The 20235-nt window shown below is 34.1% G+C and overlaps 2 protein-coding genes across 6 annotated transcripts in view; one reads left to right on the plus strand and one right to left on the minus strand.

The window, feature by feature from the left end:
- Positions 1-20235, plus strand: part of LOC114335610 (guanylate kinase) — a 345069-nt gene that overhangs the window by 265986 nt on the left and 58848 nt on the right. The window contains exon 1 of one of the 3 annotated variants that reach the window (XM_050661134.1): positions 3039-3211. The exons of the other annotated variants lie outside the window; for them this stretch is intronic. The gene's annotated coding sequence lies outside the window, so the exon portion shown is untranslated. Of the gene's footprint in view, positions 1-3038; positions 3212-20235 lie in introns of those variants that run through there. 3 annotated transcript variants of the gene reach the window in all.
- Positions 1-20235, minus strand: part of LOC114337986 (thyroid receptor-interacting protein 11) — a 270838-nt gene that overhangs the window by 71904 nt on the left and 178699 nt on the right. Inside the window, exon 1 of one of the 3 annotated variants that reach the window (XM_050661114.1) lies at positions 13086-13220. The exons of 1 other annotated variant lie outside the window; for it this stretch is intronic. In XM_050661114.1, the coding sequence (XP_050517071.1) occupies positions 13086-13169 (84 nt within the window). In that variant the 5' untranslated portion in view covers positions 13170-13220. Of the gene's footprint in view, positions 1-2743; positions 2882-13085; positions 13221-20235 lie in introns of those variants that run through there. One more of the 3 variants, XM_028288570.2, reaches the window with a different exon arrangement.

A 20235-nucleotide genomic window follows, 5' to 3' on the forward strand; every position in this document is an offset into this window, starting at 1 on the left:
TAATAAGAGCAAGATATGGAGGTGTGAAAATAGATGGTCAATGGAGATTAAGGAATAATACCTTAAAGAAGCATATAACGAACCAAAAATAACGGCAGCAATCAAAGCAGATGACATTTAAGACACATTGAAATAATGGGAAAGGAAAGAATGCCGAAAATGGTACTATCACAAAAGCCAAAACAAAAAAAAAAGAAGAAAAGGTAGACCAAGAATGAGATGGAAGGACAACGTAAGTGAAGATTTTCAAAAAAGTAATATTGCGAATTGGAAAGAAAAAGCATTGGACAGAAAACAATAGAAGGCAGTGGTTGGGAAATGTATAGAAATGGAAAGACTATGATAAATATTGGACAGTGTATATGAAGACTTGAAGAAAAGTAACATTGAGAGATGGAAAGAACTAGCATTGGACAGAAGGAGATGGAGAGAGGTGGTGAAGGAGTGTATAAAAAGACTGAAGTGTATTTAAATAAAATTTACAAGTTTTATAAGTTATGTAAGTTATACTAAGTTATTTATTATATTATTTCTGTAATCAGAAATGTAAACATTTTAGCCCTAGACCTACAAGGCCTGTTGCGCTTAATAAATAAATAAATGATAAATATTAAATGTATTTTACTGGCTAATTGGCTCTGCCAAAGCCATTTTTCAGAAAAAAAATGTATTTTATATAAATAAGTGTAAATAGTATATGTAATTGTAATGGAAAATTAAACTTTTCAACCCTTGGGTTTTAGGTTTCAAGGTCTATTGAGATTTATAAATAAATAAACACGGCAGAAACAAAAAACTCACCGAACAGATGAAAGCACATAATTTTGGTTTAAAATTTGGAGAAACTACGCTGGAAGGTTTTTAATATTAAATAATTATTTATAATATAAGTACACGTTTAAGGCATGCATGTGAAAGTTTGCAGAATGAGCGAAGCGAGTTCTGCAATTCACATGAGTGCCTTAAAAATGTACTTATTAACACTCATAGCATACAATATTTTTTCTACAGACGTAATTACAGGACAATATCTACAAAAAGTTTTACTTTAACTTGACTTTCCATTTTTATATTTTTTTGACATTACATCAAAATTGCCTATACGGTCAATACGAACTGCAGTGCCTTAAAATTTTTAAAGCACTAGTGCCTTAAAGTAGCATTTTTAATGCTCGTATGGAGTACTAAAAATTGCATTTTTAACACGGTTGTAGAAAAAAATATTTATATAACTATGTAATAATTTAACACATAATCTGCATGTTTTTTGCCGGCAAAATTTTATACTAAGACTCTTCAATCATGCTTAATACAAAATATACACACAAAAGATGCTATATCGGATATTTATGATTATAGAAATGTGTAAACTGCTAATAAATATACAATACAAGTATTATACGTGATATTGACATAGTTTCAAGAACGTACCCACTAGATCCAGTAAGAACAAACAGAAGAACCAAAAAAATAACCGCACTGAAGAAAAACACATAGTTTTGATTTCAAATTTAGGGCAACTACACGAGAAACTTTTTAAAATAAAAAAGTATTCACCTAAGCTCTTTTAATTCAAAATTATTGGAATCTGTGGGCTTATTAGAAAATTTTTACAATGCATGTTTTTGCCGGCAAAATTTTACAAATTTGACTTTTTTGATCATGCATAATACAAAATATACACGCAAAATATACGTAAAAGGGCTATATTGGATATTTATGAGTAGAAAAGTCATAACAAAGATTTCACTAGATAGAGCCAGTAAGAACACATGGAAGAACCAAAAATATCACCGCAAAGAAGGAAAGCACATAATTTTGGTTTAAAAGTTAGAGAACCTCACGAGAAAGTTTTTAAAATCAAAAAATATTAATTTAACTGAGCTCTTTTAATTCACAATTATTGAACCTATTGACTTAGCCCTCGTAAGGCGGTGCTTAGATTCTTACATAAACAACGGTGCTGGGTGTATTTGCACCCCATCTGTATATCCATTTTTTATATGTGAACGTCGGGGAAATTAATTTGAAAGATAATTAGGACTTATTTATTATAGTACGAAACATAATTTTACAAAAAAATACTCATTTCTTCTTAAAAAAAATATTATCGTCGCAAGACAAACACATCAAATTTTTCACAGAATGAGCAACAGAAAGTTTTTACACACAATACAGTTATGCCGGTACTTTCGGTCTTTTTTTCTCTGACATAAGTAACACCGACCTTGTCCCGTAGCTCTGTTAGCTCCAGGTGAAACATCAGAAACGTCCAATTCAGGATACGAAATTTTCATCATTTGCACCCAAGTCATTTTTTCAAAAAAGCACGTAAACGCAAAGAGTTTTAAATGCTGTAATGGGTGGAATACGTTTAGAATTGAATTTAATACGAATAAAAAAATGGACAAAAATCAAAAAAATTATTAAAAAAGATAGGTGAGAAAACGAGGTCTGGGGTGCAGCTGCACCCCGCACCGCCTTACGAGGGTTAAGATACCTACTTTCAAAACACATACATGTTTTTTTTGCCGGCAAAATGGTATAATTTAAGACTCTTCTGATCATGCTCAATTTCTATTTCTCCGCATATATTGGAGCTGCAGACACCGTAAACCCACTAGTTTTTTTATAAGCTACATTTTATGGGAGAATGATTTTTTTAAATTTGCAAAAAACCTTTGAAAAGTATTTTTCTTTGTTAAACAATTAAAAAAGTGTTAGATAGTTTCAAAAAACGTACCCATTACATAGATCCAGTAAGAACACATCCAGACCGCACATACTCCACCACCACATCGTACTCCACGACTGGCTTGGCTGACTCAGCTCACGAGTTACAAGGGCAGTATCAACGGCTCGCGGTACTACTATTTGCTTTTGACTTACGGGGCGCACGTTATCACTTCGGTGAATTTGATAGCCACACTTTTTTAAAAAGCTCGTTATATCGCCCGTCTCTCTCTACCGGAATAGATAAAGCTTAATATCAAACAACGAGCAACGAGGAGATTAGAAAACGGTCTTTGGAAGAGATTTTTTGTTCTTATATTTTCGTGCGCGCTTTAATTTCTATACGGCGACAATTTGAATCGTGTATCGTGTATGGTATGAACTTTGTTTTGAAGGATATTTGACCGATAAGTCAGTCCGGTGCCCCCCCCACCCAGATGTCGCGTTTGTTGCTTACATTCGTTATGGTTAAATGAAGGTAGGTTACAATTCTTGGTGATAATATTGTACTTTTTAAAGCCGGCACCGGCAAATGAAATTATTCTACAAAAATAACTACTGATAAGTGACGTTTATTATAGGTTTTCGGAAATTATTGATACAAACTTAAATTGTAAAGTTAAAAAGATAGTTACGACAGCTTTATAAATTTGAAAACCAAAGTCAAAGTTCTTATTACTTAATATATTGATAGTATCTATATTTACATATTTACGTAGATTGAGAATTCAAAATTTGTATTTAACGGTTCATGTTCTCATGATACTAGAACACCCTAAAGCCCGATTCTCATTAGACGTGCAAGGAACCGGCCCGGCAACGGCAAGGCACATGCTCGGCCGGCTCGGCGGCAAAGATTGTTTCGAAAATAACGTTGCATGCAAAGCCCGTCGTCGCTTGCCGGTGCCTGGCACCGGCATAGTGTGAATTACATCCCGTTAAGTGCATAAGATTTTATGTAAAATGTATCTTGCCGAGCCGATGCCTTGCCCATGCCGAGCACTTGCCTTGCATGCTAGTGAGAATCAGCCTTAATCATGCTTTTAGTTCAGTCAAAGAATACATATCTTGGTTCAGTCAATGACCATTTTCTCGCGTAATTTTTACAGTGTAACGCTCGTTTCACATACTAAGAATTTTAAACGTGCGATGGTTGAAATGCAAGATGATATTCCAATAGTGGCTCAAGAACCTTTCTCCCTTCACCCAACGCACGTTCAAAATTCTTAGTGTGTGGTGTGTGAAACGAGCGTAATAACTGTACTTTTCTGAGTCTGCACCGATTTGCACCACAAAATTGTTCCAAAATCCATTATAACAAAAAAACACGTTTTCAAACGTGTTTCAAACTTTTTTGAGAATTACACGAAAGGTATGTATATTTTTATCAATAAAATAATTACTATAAAAAATTTAGCTTATAAAAAAAAGAATGGTGGGCTTAGGGTGTTTGTGGCCACAATACAAACGGAGAAATAGTTTACTTATAGAAAGTTAGTTCTTTTTTGTCAAACACGAAAATTGAAAGTTTCAACGTAAAATATGAAAAAATCGTGAAAACGTGAAAAATAATGAAACTTTTTTCACTGAGTTTTCCACGAAAATGCATTGTTTTCTTCATATTTCACGTTGAAAATGTAAATTTTGGCGTTTGCCGAGGTAAAAGCTCTTTCTGCGCTTGTATTGGGGCTACAGACAACAAAAACCCACAATTCTCTTTGTTTTTTTTTATAACCTACATATATTTTTTTATAAAAATGTTTTTTTTTTATAAAATATAGACTTTTTGAGTAATTCACTAAAAACCGTTTTTTTTTTGTTAATAAATTGAAATGTTTACGTGCAAATACGTATTAAAATATTCTTTCAGAAAAAATGCATAGGACAAAAATTGCTTAAAATTGGTTAATATATCCATTCCCGGTGTCACTTTTAATAAAAAAAATTATCCCCGAGAAGGGATGGTATCCCCTCCAGGGTAAAATGAGTCACAATGTACATAGGAAAGTTAAGAAACTCAGAGGTGGACTCAGTTAGAGGGTAAATAATGGACAAAGAATATTACATCAGGAAGTTTATTCTGCAATAACACAGCTAAAGGATGGCAAAACAGCAGGTCCCGATAACATACAAGCAGAACTACTCGAAACTAATGGACAACGAATCAATAGCAATCATCACAAAGACACACAATAACATATACAACTCTGGAGAAATACCAACATAATGGCTGAAGTCTGCGTTTATTACACTTCCAAAAAAAACCAGGAGACAAAAAATGCAGGCTGTGTGAAAGTCAAATTTCCTCCAACCAGTTCGGGTTCATAAATAATGCTGTTGGTACGAGAGATACTTTATTCTCAGTAAAAGTCTTAATCCAGAGATGCAGGGACGTCAATTGCGACGTATATGCAGGTCTATTGTTGATTACGAGAAAGCGTTTGATCGAGTACAGCACGCCAAGATGATACAAATACTAAAAGAAGCAGGAATTACCAACCAAAATCTGAAAATAATTAGAAACCTTTACTGGAATCAGACCACAAATGTCAGTTGATGGTGAACACACCGACTATGTGAAAATCATGAGTGGACTCAGACAAGGCTGTATTTCGTCTCCTCTAATCTTAAATCTCTTCTTCTTCTTGTTCTTAACGTGCCCTATCAAGTCCCCTTGACGTTGGCGATTAACATGGCGAAACTGTCTCTGTCTCGAGCTATTCTAAATAGTTGTTCTGCATTCTTTATTCCTGTCCCCTCCCGAATATTCTTCAACCAAGAGGCCTGCTTTCTACCAATTCCTCTGCGTTCTTCGATTTTACCCATCATAATAAGTTGAGGAATATTATACCGGTCTCACCTTACTACGTGTCCAAAATAGGCCATCTTTCTATATTTGATGTTATCAAGCAGCTCGCGGGCAGCATTTGCTCTCTTAAGGACTGCCACATTTGTCAGCATAGCTGTCCATGGTATTTTCAGTGTAAATCTGTGCAGCCACATACTCTGTGTTCAATCTCTACTCTGAAAAAAGTAACTCGAAGGTTTGCCAAAAACTGAAAAAGGCATTTTACCAAACGAGTTAAACAACGTCAGGTATGACACCATAGTATTTTCGTACAATCTACAAGACCTACAAGTCCTTGTGAACAAAATCATGTATTACAGTCAACAATATGGACTCAATCTAACCGTAAAGAAGACAAAGCTCATGATAAATAGCAAGAAAACGATAACAGGTCAACTCCACGTCAGCTAAACCCAGTAGCAGCGGCGGATCCAGCATCGTTAAGAGGGGGAACCGATTGGCTAAAATGAAAATCGGATCAAAGAACTGAAAAATACCTGTTCAGTAATTTTTAAAAATCTATCGAATGACACCAGGGTGGGGTGGGGCTCAATTTAAAATCGTAAATGGAAACGAGATTTGCAGTTTTTATTGAAGATTTGGATTCCTTACCTAAAAGTAAGCAACTTTTATTCCAGACGTGTCGTGTTTGGTGGCACTCGATTCGATAGGATTTTGAAAAATATTTAACTTGTGTTTTTTGATTTTTCATTTGAGAGTGTGTTTCTCTAGATATTAAACAATTTCTATAAATTATCTATGGTATCACGATAAATCGTTTTTTCCGATTATAGTACCATCTATCCAGAATTCGAAAAAATCTCTCGAATAAAAGTTACTTACTTTTACGTAAGGAATCGAAATCTGCAATTAGAACTGGGAGTCTCCATTAAATATTTTAAAGTTACCTCCATCCCACTTCCAGGGGGTCGAGTAGGGGGTCGTGTTTGGTATCATTTGATAGATTTTTAAAAATTATTGAACACATATTTTTTATTTTTTCGATCCGATGTTCATGTCACGAAATATTCAACGGTTCCGCTACTTTTGGGTTGGGACACCCTATATCTATATAAAGTTTATGAAATAAAAATAAATATATGTAGAGAATTATCATTAAAATTTAAAAAACCTACAAAATGAGACTTTGTAAGTTAACAACTTACAGTAATTTCGAAAATGTAATAATGAATTAACCGAATGTAATTTTCAAAAATCAAAATACTTTACTTTTTTCAAGGCAAAAAAATTCATGTCGAAATAGTTTTAATTTTATTTCGTAATGGGAAAGTACATCATGTAACACCTCATTTAAAATCGTGTGAAATACTGATCACAAAAATGTATAACACGTACATGCGCAAAATTTTGCTCAAATGCTTTTTAAACGCATTCATTTTTTTTCGAATCCTGAGAAAACTAATACGAGAATCTTTGAAAAATTTAAACGCAGAATAAAGTATGTATTACATTATTACCGAGGGCCGAAAGTCCATTAGAATAAACAAAAATTTTCTTTTGAATGATATATTTAAAATTAACACGCTGACGGACAGAACGTCTATAGACGTCTAATTTCCATTGATGTAATGTGACACAACGTCTATAGACGTTGCATTTTCCCCTATTCTACTTTGCAAAATACATATTGTGTCACAACACTTGCTTATGCATTTGACGCACTGTCCGTCAACGTGTTAAAAATCATACTCAATTTTCTCTTTTTTTTCACCCCTGGAACTTATTAAAATAAACATTATAGAAGTTTTCAGGGACTTTCGACCCTCGGTAATAATGTAATCTTGAATTTTGCGTTTAAATTTTTCAAAAATATAGATAGATTAGATATTAGTTTTCTCAGGATTATAAAAAAAATGAATTCATTTAAAAAGCATTGGACCGACATTTTGCACAAGTATTGCCTATACATTTTTGTAATCAGTATCTCAAAAGCTTTTAAATGATGTCACATTATGATGTACCTACTTTCCCATATGAAGTTTAAAATTTAATTTGTTACCATAATTTTATATGTGGATGATTGCATCCCGCGACATAAATGACTATCTATCGTACTCGTGGAGAAATACTCACTTCTGTCAAACGTGATATAAAATAAACTTATATAATATATAAGACATACATTTCATGCATATCAGACATACCTTTTTCCCTAAAACTCTCGAAAGTAGAATTGGTATTTACTGCATCATCGTTGATTTGTATCGGACGGGCCTACCCCAAAATCCCGAATCCCGACAGCCAAAATCCCGACAGCCACAATCCCGACGGCCAAAATCCCGACACGCCAGAATCCCGACAGGCCAAAATCCCGACAGGCCAGAATCCCGACAGGTTTGATAAGTTTCTTTTTAACACATAATTACATTTATTTCTTGTTTTTTGTTTATGGCCATCTGTTTTTTATTTTTTGTTACTAAACAAAAGTATTTTGTATTAAAAGTATTAAACAAAAGTCGGAATTTTAGTATATGATCTATCTGATAAGATGTACCTTGTACATATTTATTATCATAATTACTATTAATATTATCACCCAAATTATGTTGATTTTTAAAAAAATAATCAGTTATATTGCGACATTTGAACATTTTACTTTTTAAGTTCTCGGTAGAAGCTTCTGATTCCTTTCGTTTATTTGACAACTTAAACTCTTCGTAAATCACAAACTATATACTATATTAATATAAAAAAAGAAGAATAAACTCAAAATACTATTAATCACGCTAACAATAATTTACAAACTAAGATCTTTACGAATCAGTATTAGAGATGTTACTTGCATCGATACTCAAAATACACTAATTACTAATTATTATTAATAAGGGTGTCCTTTTTCCGTGGTCAGCTATCGGCGTGTGAACATATTATTTATATTTTCGGCGAATTAATATAGTTTTTGCTAGGCGCGCAATTTTCGAGAGATTTTCGGCGAATCTGTTATCTGCAAACGATTTTATAATTATACGTGGAGATGCTTAAGTACCTATACGTTCACAGTATATAGGATTACATATTTTTTTAAATATGCTTATTGTGCTCATTTTTAATTCTTAATTTATAAGGATTATAAATTACTCATTTCCAATAAAATACACTGGCGTCACTGGCCCGATTTAGCCAAGTCCCGTACTAATAAAATATATTTATACGTAATTCATAATTCATATAATATACAATTACAATTGTATTGTAATTTTATAACATGTATAATCATCCATTTGAAAAAATAAATGAATGTTTTTGTAATCTTTATATTATAATTTAAAAAAAATCACTAGGGTTGAGAGGGAGGGTCGATCGCCCCCATCGCCCCCCCTGGATCCGCCACTGCCCAGTAGAAAAAGTGACGTACTGTAACTACCTCAGCATCATAATAAATAAAAAATGGACCAACAACAACCAGGAGATAAGAGTGCGCTTCGGAAAAGATAGATCCATCGTCAACCGGATGGGGCCCTATTTCAAGAGCCACAACCTATCTCTTGGTGTAAAAGTAAGAAAGCTGGGATGCTATGTCTTCTCTGTCCTTTTTTATGGTATTAAATCGTGGACCTTCAACGAAGATATGTGCAGAAGATTGGAAGCATTTGTGGCTATGAAATGAACCCATATATATATGATAAGCCATCTTGCAAGGAATGAAAGAGGAGAGACCTTAATTGGTTTTCTCCTTCAGAATAATCTAGTCCAAATGAATAGCTTTTTCTATAAGAAACCACATAGAAGATGGACCTGGGCAAGCCCAGATAATAAAACAAAAAACGAAATTGACTTCATAATTACAAACAAAAAAGAAATCATCCAAGACGTAACGGTCCTAAATGCATTCAACACTGGTAGTGACCATAGAATGGTAAGAGCAGCAGTTAAAATAAGCACAAAACAAGAGAGACGCAAATTAGTAAATACGAAACCAATACCAATATGGACTCAACCTAGAGACATTAAAGAATATCAAAACGACATTGAAACCAAACTGAGAAACAACACAGACATAACTCTCAACGAAAACATAGATGCACTAAACCAACATATTACGCAAGCCATTGGAGAAAGCATGAGAAAACACTGTCCAAGAAGTAAGAACGAAGAGAAACTTAGTACTGACACCAGAAATTTAATGAAACAAAGAAATCTTATTACAGAAAGAAATGGTCCAAATGGAGAGCAAAAGAGAGAGATAAACAGAGAAGTCAAGAAAGCAATAAGAAAAGACTTAAGAAAGTATAATACACTTAAAATCGAACAAGCCATAGAAAATAATAAAGGCCTAAAAAGTCTGCGAAGAAAACTAAATAATGGAAAAAGTCAGATCATTAAATTAAAAAACAAAAAGGGCGAAATAACAACAAATAGAGAGGAGCTTTTAACAATAGTAGAAGACTTCTATGGAGAACTTTATAAAAGTAGACCGATAAACCAAACACAGCTAAAAGATGCAATAAGCAAAACAATATTAAATCAAGGCTCTGAACTCATGCCAGAAATAACTCTCAGTGAAATTAGACAAGCGATGAATAAAACGAAATCCAATAAATCACCAGGAAACGATGGAATAGTGATCGAAGCTGTTAAGAATGGCGGTGAACCTCTAATGAGAAAAATAAAAGATCTCTTTAATCTATGTTTGGCAAAGAAATCCATACCATCTGAATGGAATAGAGCCAAAACAATTCTTCTGCACAAAAAAGGAGAAAAAACTGATCTGGAAAATTATCGACCAATCAGTCTGTTAAACCATCTTTATAACTTTTCTCGAGAGTAATCACCACAAGATTAGACAAGAAATTAGACCTGTATCAAAGTAGAGAACAAGCTGGATTCAGAGCAAACTTTGGAACCAACGATCACCTCCAAACAATAAAACAACTCATCGAAAAATCCATAGAATATAACAAGCCCTTAGTTTTAGCATTCGTAGATTTCCACAAAGCATTCGACTCAGTAGAACTCGACAGTGTTATAGAAGCACTAAACGAGAGCCGCATTGATAGCCGATATTCGAGGCTAATATGTAATATAGGTATATAAAAATGCGACAAACTCGATACAACTACACGCTAACAGCAAGCAAATAAAAATCAAAAGAGGTATCCGTAGTGTGACCAACTAGCCCGAAAAATCCGGGACATGACCCGAATTACGAAGTTGTGTCCCGGCGTCCAGGACAAGGCTTCCGGGCCATCCGAATTTTCAACTTTTTGGTAAAAATCTATATTTTCGTTTTTATTCTAAGAATTTACATCAAATTAAATTGTTGAGACGAAAAAAAAATTTTTATCGTGGTATAAATTTTAATAGTTCTATGAAAGAAAACGAAAACTGTGGAATTTTTTTTATTTGTGTTTTAATTATCGTCTTCCGAAAATACCATTCAAAAACAATAATAATTCATGTCACAATGAATCATGCCTAGGCACGCATGCGGCATTGAACGATGTAATGTAATGATTGCTGATGCATCTTTTTTTTCGGTTTTGTCAACTACTTTAAGTAGATAAACCTCTTGAGTTCGTTCGCGAAATATGATTAATTTCCAAACCGTTGCATGCTTTGAGCCAAATTCAAATCTGCTGCGTTGCAATATGATTTTTTTATCTAAACATTTATTTTATTGTCAGTACAGTAATCAGTTTGAATCCGAAAATCGATTAGTGACCGTCTCGGAATTATTGTTTTTGGCCCGACTTTTTCATTCCAATATATTATTATTGTTAATATGAATATGGAACCAACACACGAAAGTAAAAACAGAAAACGATATTGCACTTTCAATAAAATATTGGAAGAAGAATTTCTATTTTTGAAAAAAAAAGTAACAGTGACATGAAGTGTGATACTTGTGGATCGGAATTTTCGATCGCCCACAGTGGTAGAGCGGATATACTAAGTCACATCAAAAGTGAAAAACACCAAAGAGGTATCTGCTCCACGTCCAGCAGCAAAAAATTGACTCAATTTTTCAAGCCAACAGCTTCATCGAGCATTGATTTAGAGACAGCAGCTCGGGAAGGTGTTTGAGCGTATCATTTGATTAAGACCATCAAAAATATCATTGTCAACATAAAAATGTTAAATAACCAATAAAATGATGATATTAGAGTCCTATATTTAAAAAAATAACAAATGGCCCGATTTTCATTCAAAAGTCCCGGATTTTAGGTATTTTTTTTTCAGCATTGTCCCGGATTCGACTGAATTGGAGTTGGTCACACTAGGTATCCGTCAAGGGGATACGTTGTCACCTAAACTTTTCATATCGGCTCTAGAAAAAGCGATCAAAACCCTCGAATGGGGTGATAAAGGAATAAATGTGGACGGAGAGATACTACACCACCTAAGCTACGCAGACGATATAGTCCTGACTGCAGACGATTTGGGACAAATAAAGAAAATGTTGGAAGAACTTGGTACGGCATGTCATAAAATAGACTTAAAAATGAATATAACAAAAACAAAATATATGACGAACTTAGTACCAAGTAAACACCTTGAAATACAAAATGAACAAATAGAACTGGTAGACAAATATATATATCTGGGTCACGAAATTAAGATAGGTAAGGACAATCAAACAACAGAAGTATCCAGAAGAATAATACAAGGATGGGCAGCATACGGAGCTCTTAGGGACATTTTTAAGAGTGACATTCCAACTAACATGAAGAAAAAAGTTTTCGACCAATGCGTGCTACCGGTGATAACCTATGGTGCAGAAACATTATCGCTCACAAAGAAAAACGCACAAAAACTAAGAGTAGCGCAGAGAAGAATGGAGCGATCAATGATAGGGGCCACTCTGCGAGACAGGATTAGAAACGAAGATCTACGAGCTAAGACCAAAGTCATAGACGTCATTGAAAGAAGCTGTAACTTAAAATGGAAATGGGCTGGACACGTTGCCAGAATGAAGGACGGAAGATGGACTCGCAAACTAGTTGAGTGGAGACCAAGAGCCGATAAACGTAGCAGAGGAAGACCACCAATACGATGGCAAGACGACTTACGAAAGACAACAAAAAACTGGATACAAAAAGCACAAGATAGAACACTTTGGAGACAAACAGGGGAGGCCTATGTCCAGCAGTGGATTGAGAGAGGCTGATATCTTGCAAGGAAAGATATTTGGAAAGCGAGGTCCAGGAACAAGAGTAACGTCCTGGTAACAGAACCTCAGAATTCGGTTTAACACAACATCTGTGCAGCTTTTCCAAGCTGCTGCAGATAAAATAAAGATTGCTATGATACCACATATCAAGAAGAAGACTCCACCGAGAGCTTAGAATGACAATCGGGGGTAAAAAAAGACTGTACGTTAACCATATACTTTTTTACATAACATGGATTTCGTTTCACTTTTGTCGATACTGCTTGTGAATAAAAAATAGAACTGTTCACATACATCTAAAAATATGATACAAATTTAATGAATTTAGATTCATGTTATCCACTATATTATTTGCTTGATAAAAACTTTTACCTGGATCGCCTGTGAGCTCTGAGATGGTGGGTTCTTCTTATGATCTCGAAGATATCTTTGTGAAAACGTTAACAAAGTTAACATCAAACTTTATGAAAAACTGAAACTGCAGAATCGAACAAATAAATATTAACAATGGTGAAACATTATTAAAAATATAAAGCAAAGTTGTTGTTTTGCAATCGCTAACATATCGTATCAAATCAGATTCTACCTACACATTCAAAAACCGATAAAATTATAATTATTAACTTTTATATGTTTTAATTAAGGAAATGATTTTTCTATTTTGGTTGCACCTATTGTTAAATATTTTATTGTTAAATATTTTATAAAAAAGAATACCAGAGGAGATTGTTGGAAACGAAATACTAAAAGATAACATTGTTGCCAACTTCGATCCAACTTGAACAAAATACATGTACATACCTATCAAAAGAGGCGTTAGACAGGGAGATACGATTTCGCTGAAACTCTTGCACCAAGCACTAGAAGACATTTTCAAGTAATTACAATGGGAAGAATATGGAATCATTTTCTTCTTCTTCTTCTTAAAGTTCCGCTCCTATCGGAGATTGGAAATCATTCTGGCAATTATAATTTTGTTGGTTACGCGCTGGAATAGTTCAATTGAGCTGCATCCAAACCATTCACAGAGATTGCGTAGCCACGAGATTTTATGTCTTCCTACGCTTCTTCTGCCTTTGATTTTGCCCTGCATTATATTCCTTAATAGTTCGTATTTTTCACCTCTCATGATGTGCCCCAAGTATTCCAACTTCCTGATTTTTATGGAATTTAAAACTTCGCATTGTTTTCCTAGTTGTTCGAGCACTTGTGCGTTTGTTTTACGATCTGTCCATGATATTTTCAGAATACGCCTATAACACCACATTTCGAATGCTTCCAGGTTTTTAATGTTGGATTGTTTTAGTGTCCATGCCTCAACCCCATACAAAAGGGTGGAGAAAATATAACAACGAAGCATTCTTATCCGGAGCGTTATATGTATTAATATTGCGATTACAGAAAAGTAATAAATGGAATCATCATTAACGGCTAATACTTAAATCACCTAGGATACGCTGACGATATCGTCCTTATCGCTACAGACAAGGAGCAACTACAAATAATGATACAACAACTAGACCAAGAAGCCAGTAAAGTTGGATTAAATATGAATTACAGCAAAACAAAAGTGATAACAAATCAAGAAGATGAGTTAAGAACCGTAGTTAAACAAAACCAAATAGAAGAAGTGAATGAATACATATACTTAGGACAAATAATAAAATTCAATAGAGACAACCAAACAGCAAAAATAAAGAGACGAACTAAGTTAGCGTGGGCCTCGTTTGGTAAGCTCAGCTTCATACTGAAGAATAAAAATACCCTCAATATCTGAAAACGAAACTCTACGACCAATGTATTCTTCCGGTCCTTACATATGGATGTCGGACATGGACGTTCACAAAAGCGAATATGGACAGAATTGCAAAAACACAAAGAGCAATGGAAAGACAAATAATCAACATAAGACTGTCAGATAGAAAAAGGAATTTCTGGGTAAGAAATGTCACAAAAGTTAAGGATGCTACTCGTCAAACTGCTAAACTAAAATGGAAATTCGCCGGCCATACTTTTAGACAAAAAGACGAAATATGGAATACAATTATTAGAGTGGAGACCATGGACATACAAACGAAACAGAGGGCGACCACAGATGAGATGGGTAGATGACTTGAAATACCAAGCCGGCTCAAAATGGATGCACATGGCTCAGGATAGAGAAAGATGGAGGAGCGAAGGGGAGGCCTATGTTCAATATTGGATGTCGCAAGGCTGATAGATAGATAGAACATTGTTGCCTGGGAAAACTGGTTAAAACTGATTACCCCAATTTATCTGTGAAAAAAAAATCATCGATGTCACGTAAAATCTCATAGAGACTTTTAAATCCTTGAAGACGTACCTGATTTTGCCTTGTTTTTTAACATAAAACTGGCTAAAGCTGATTACCCCAATCTACTGTGAAAAAAAATCATCGATTTTTGAAAATCCTAAAAAATATAATATGAAGTATAGCTGATTATAAATCCTTGAAGAAGTAAATACAGCTGATTTTGCTTTGTTTTTTTACAATCATTATAAAATCTGAAAAAATCATTTTTGCCAATCAAACGTTTTTTAAGAGACATCTATTTAACATCTTAAAGATCTTAAGAGATTTTAAGACCATGTAAATCTTAAAAAAAATTATTTTACTTTTTTTATTTTTTTATTTATTAAACACCAATAAGATGCTAAGAACATTACAATCTGATCAAATAATGTGATCAATGAGCAACTTATTTCTAACCTAAATTACTACTAAAAACTTAAGACCAAGGACAAACTCAATAGTACCCCTTAGGTTATGTTGATATATTGCACAAATGTTAACTTGTACTGCACTATTTTTCACTTAACTAACTCGAAGGGTTTCTTCCTCTTGAGTCTTCTAGCTAGATCCGTGTTGTCGAGGAGCTCGATGGCCTCAACATTGACGTGTTGAAGAAGTCGTTGTTAGTGACTCTTGGCAAATTTTTCTATGGTCTTGTTAACAGTATCCATGTCTAGGTCCCTATGGAAGTCACTGTTCCTATAATACCATGGAGCGTTGACAATACTCCTTAGCACTTTGTTTTGGAATCGTTGAATGATGTTTAAATTAGTATTACTAGCGCAGCCCCATGGCTGGATGCCATATTATGTCCATCTAGGTTTTATAATCTGTTTATACAAAAGTATTTTATTGTAGATCGAGAGAGTGGATTGTCTTCCCTATAGCCAATACATTTTTTATATTCATATTAAGCTGTTCTTGTTTCTTTTTAACATGGGTCCTCCAGCGTAGCCTAGCGTCTAGTGTAATACCCAAAAATATTTTGCGGTATCGGCGTATGGTATTTGAGTATTATTTACGTTAACAGGAATGTATTGTTTTTTCTTGTTTGTAAAATTTATATTATGCACTGACTTCATTTCGTTTAATTTAATTCGCCAGCGTTTAGTCCACTTGTTAACTCTGTTAACAGAGATTTGTAGTTTTCTTGCTGCTTCTTCATGGTCTCCACCTACGGCTAAGACGGCAGAATTTATAAATGTTAATAACTTTGTTTTTTGCATAATAACATGTAAAATAACTATTTAGAGTGTTAGTTGTTTTCAATGTTGTGATGTTGTAGTTGTTTCCTATATTTTTCAATTTTTCTGATAAGCCTTTTCCGCAGTGGTGTCATCGTGTGGGAACGCGTGGGAACGCCGTTCCCGCACTGGTTAAGAAAAGAAAAAAAAATAATAGAGAATTTAGGTTTTGTAAACAAAAATTAGCAGTGCGTTCCGGCACTGCGTTCCCGCACTGCTAATTTTGCCATGACACCACTGCTTTTCCGTTTATCTTGACTAAACCTTAAGAGCCATCCTGACCAAAAATGAAACCCAACGACCACAAGAAAGATCCAAAAACCGCATCTATAGAATATCCTGTAAATGGCACAATTTCTACGTTGGAGAAACTGCAAGAACACTACGTGTCAGGGTAAACGAGCATGAAACATACATCAAGAACATATACTTAGAGAAATCTCAGATACGTAAACATGCCTGGGATAACGAGCACATTGTACAATGGAAAGATGCATCCATGGGCGCCCATATAAAAATTTCCAGGAGGGGACAGACGTGAAGATTTTGCACATTACATTTTATACACTATGGATAACAGTATATAGTTTAAAGCTAGCACCTGAAAAGCTAGGGGGGGCCACGGCCCCCCTGCCCATGGGTATGGGCGCCTATGGATGCATCAATAAGCATGAAGGAAACAGACATGTGAAAGAGAAAAGTCATAGAAGCAGACCTCGTTTTACTTAACGAAGAAAGATGTGTAGCAAGACCATCTGCAGAATACAGCCGGCTTTGGCAATACTAAAAGAAGAAGTCAATAACAAGAACACACCAACAATAGCGGAGTCTTCTTCTTCTTCATGTCCCACTCCTAGCAAAGATTGGAAATCATCATGGCCACTGCGACCTTGTTAGCAGCGCGCCTAAAAAGTTCAATCGAATTACACCTGAACCATTCACAGATTGCGAAGCCACGATATTTTTCTTCTTCCCACACTTCTTTTGCCCTGCATAATATTTCTTAAAAGTTCGTAGTTTGCATGCCTCATAATGTGCCCCAAGTATTCCATCTTTCTAGTTTTTATCTCATTTATAATTTCGCATCTTTTGTCTAAAGTTTGGAGTATGGTCCTTTTCATAGGCACTTTTCAGTGCGTCACAAATGATAGAAAAAAAGGTAAGTCCGTGATAATACACATTTATAACATTTATTCTAACATGACATTTTAGTTAAATCTGACAGTTGTCACATTTTATTTGCAATTTGGCATAAAAACAAATCAATTGTGTTTATTGCATTTTTATAAAATGGTATTTCCTTTGATTTGTATAGTCTTATAAATTGTACAGATTATATTCGTAGATATATTATATTTATAATTCGTAAATATTTTTTTTTCGATTGTAGCGCCATCTATCGATAACTTGAATAAATGTTATAATTGTCTTACGTGCCTTTTTTCTGTCACATACAATTTAAGGCGTTAGAAAGAAATCGAAAAACTGTGACGCACTGAAAGTTGCCTATGAGAAAAAGATTACTTGCGTGTTAGTGACACGGTCCATCCATGATATTCTGAGAATGCGCCTATAGCACCACATCTCGAATGCTTCGATATTTTTTACGGTCGACTGTTTTAGTGTCCAAGCCTCAACTCCATATAACAGGGTGGAAAAGACATAACACCGCAGCATTCGTATTCGTAACTTTATGTTGATATCACGATGACAAAAGAGTTTGCGCATTCTATTAAAGACTGATCTAACAATTTCTATTCTGCATTTAATCTCTTTTGTTTGATCAGTATCTAGTCCAGGGCGCATCTGTTTTGAGATGGACGTTGAGAGGTGACTCAAATTTTTTTTTTCAGAAATTGCTTGAAAATGCCTCAAATAATAATATTTGAGTTATCCTCCCACTCAAAATGGTCCGGAACATTGTTTAAATAATCAAAATGTCAAAATATGAAGGAAAAATTCGATTTTTTATTGGTTTTTTGATTATAACTTTAAAACTATTCATTTCTGAGAAAAGTTGTACTGACATAAAAGTTAAGTAATTAAATTTCCTACAATACAGAATTGGTTAAAAATTTAAAAAATAGTCACCCTTGTTGCAAAATAGCAATAATTGCGAAAAAAACCATACAATAACAAGTATTCGAATTTTACGTTTTTCAACCATTTACGCTACACTTAGGACCTTCATATTTTGACCATAAAAACTTTATGCTATAGTAAAACAACACTGTAAATTTCATTATGATCGGTTTAATAGATTTTGCAAAATAAGTTTTGCAATCCAGCTTTCGCAAAAAAAATTCATTTTTTTTTAATGTTGCAGGACGGAAAATAAAGCAGATAGGAAGTTGACTTTTTTTTTGCTTATAGAAGTGTACTGTACCTTTCATTTGCAATTTGCAAAATTAAAATCGATTAATTACCACGGCATCAGAAAATTTTTTAAATAAACATTAATTTTTGGTACTACGCGCAGGACAGCGGTGTTCGATTCACACAAGTTGATTTCCACCAAAATTTCTTCCAATCTTTATGTAATATATTATTTTCTTACTCTATATTTTGTTGTATTGTAATATTTTAATTCCACAAAAATCAAACTAATTTTATTATTATTTGTGAAATATTGTTTAAACAATTGTATATGTTTAAAAATAATAAACTTTTATTCTCTAAGTTAAAATACAGGGTGTCCCGAAAAGAATGGTCATAAATTATACCACACATTCTGGGGTCAAAAATAGTTCGGTTGAACCTAACTTACCTTAGTACAAATGTGCTCATAAAAAAAGTTACAGTCCTCCGAAGTTACAAAATGAAAATCGATTTTTTTCAATACATCGAAAACTCTCAGAGATTTTTTATTGAAAACGGGCATGTATCATTCTTATGGCAGGACCACCTTAAAACAAAATTATAGTGAAATTTGTCCACCCCATAAAAAATTTATGGGGATTTTGTTCCCTTAAACCCCCCCAAACTTTTGTGTACGTTCCAAATAATTCATTATTGTGGCACCACTAGTTGAACACATCGTTTTTAAAACTTTTTTGCCTCTTAGTATTTTTTCAATAAGCCAGTTTTTATCGAGATGCGGCTTCTTTTTTACTATATTTACATAAAAAATTTATGGGGGTTTTGTTCCTTTAAACCCCCCAAATGGTTGTGTACGTTCCAATTAAGCTATTATTGTGGTACCATTAGTTAAACACAGTGTTTTTAAAACTTTTTTGCCTCTTAGTCTTTTTTTGATAAGTCAACTTTTATCGAGATATGGCTTCTTTTTCAAAATATACCAAAAAATTTAAGTTATAAATAAATTTTCAGATTATTAACAGGTGGGTATAATACCCGTGTTGAGCTGCCCCCCCCCCACTTGCAAAAATTAAAAAACAAATAGCCCTGATTTATGAGCTATTTCTGAGCTCTCATATTCCGCAAACTAAAAATTTTGAGCTCGTTCCACTGAGCAGGAATTTAATACCCTAGCCCCCTTCAGCCCCCCCCACTACTTAAAAATAGGAATATTGAATCGGTTTTTGTGGCAGAATTACGAGCTATTTATGAGCTCTTGAAATTATATAGTTTCGATTTTTGAGCTCATCCCCTTCACCCCCAAACAACCCTTTAATTGATTTAACTTAAGAGAAAGATGCTGAGAAAACTTAAAATGTAATTCGTATAGCTTATATTCTAAGAATAAACTCTAAAATCACGCGCCTTTCGATTATTGAACTACAACCCCTTCGCAAGAAAACCATCCCATATTCCCGGCTTAAGAGAGGGTTGTACTTAAAATAATTTAAATTAATTATTTGTCGACTATATATTGTTTAATAATGTATGAGCTCGCAAAATATACGCATCTCAATTATTGAATTGTCATTTTCTTTCTATAGTGCAGTCACTGAAGGTAAAAATCAACTATGACCTTCGATTTCGGTAAATCTCCATTCATTTT

Source organism: Diabrotica virgifera, chromosome 9 (assembly GCF_917563875.1).
Source record: "Diabrotica virgifera virgifera chromosome 9, PGI_DIABVI_V3a".
In the NCBI taxonomy this organism is placed as follows: Eukaryota; Metazoa; Arthropoda; class Insecta; order Coleoptera; family Chrysomelidae; genus Diabrotica; species Diabrotica virgifera.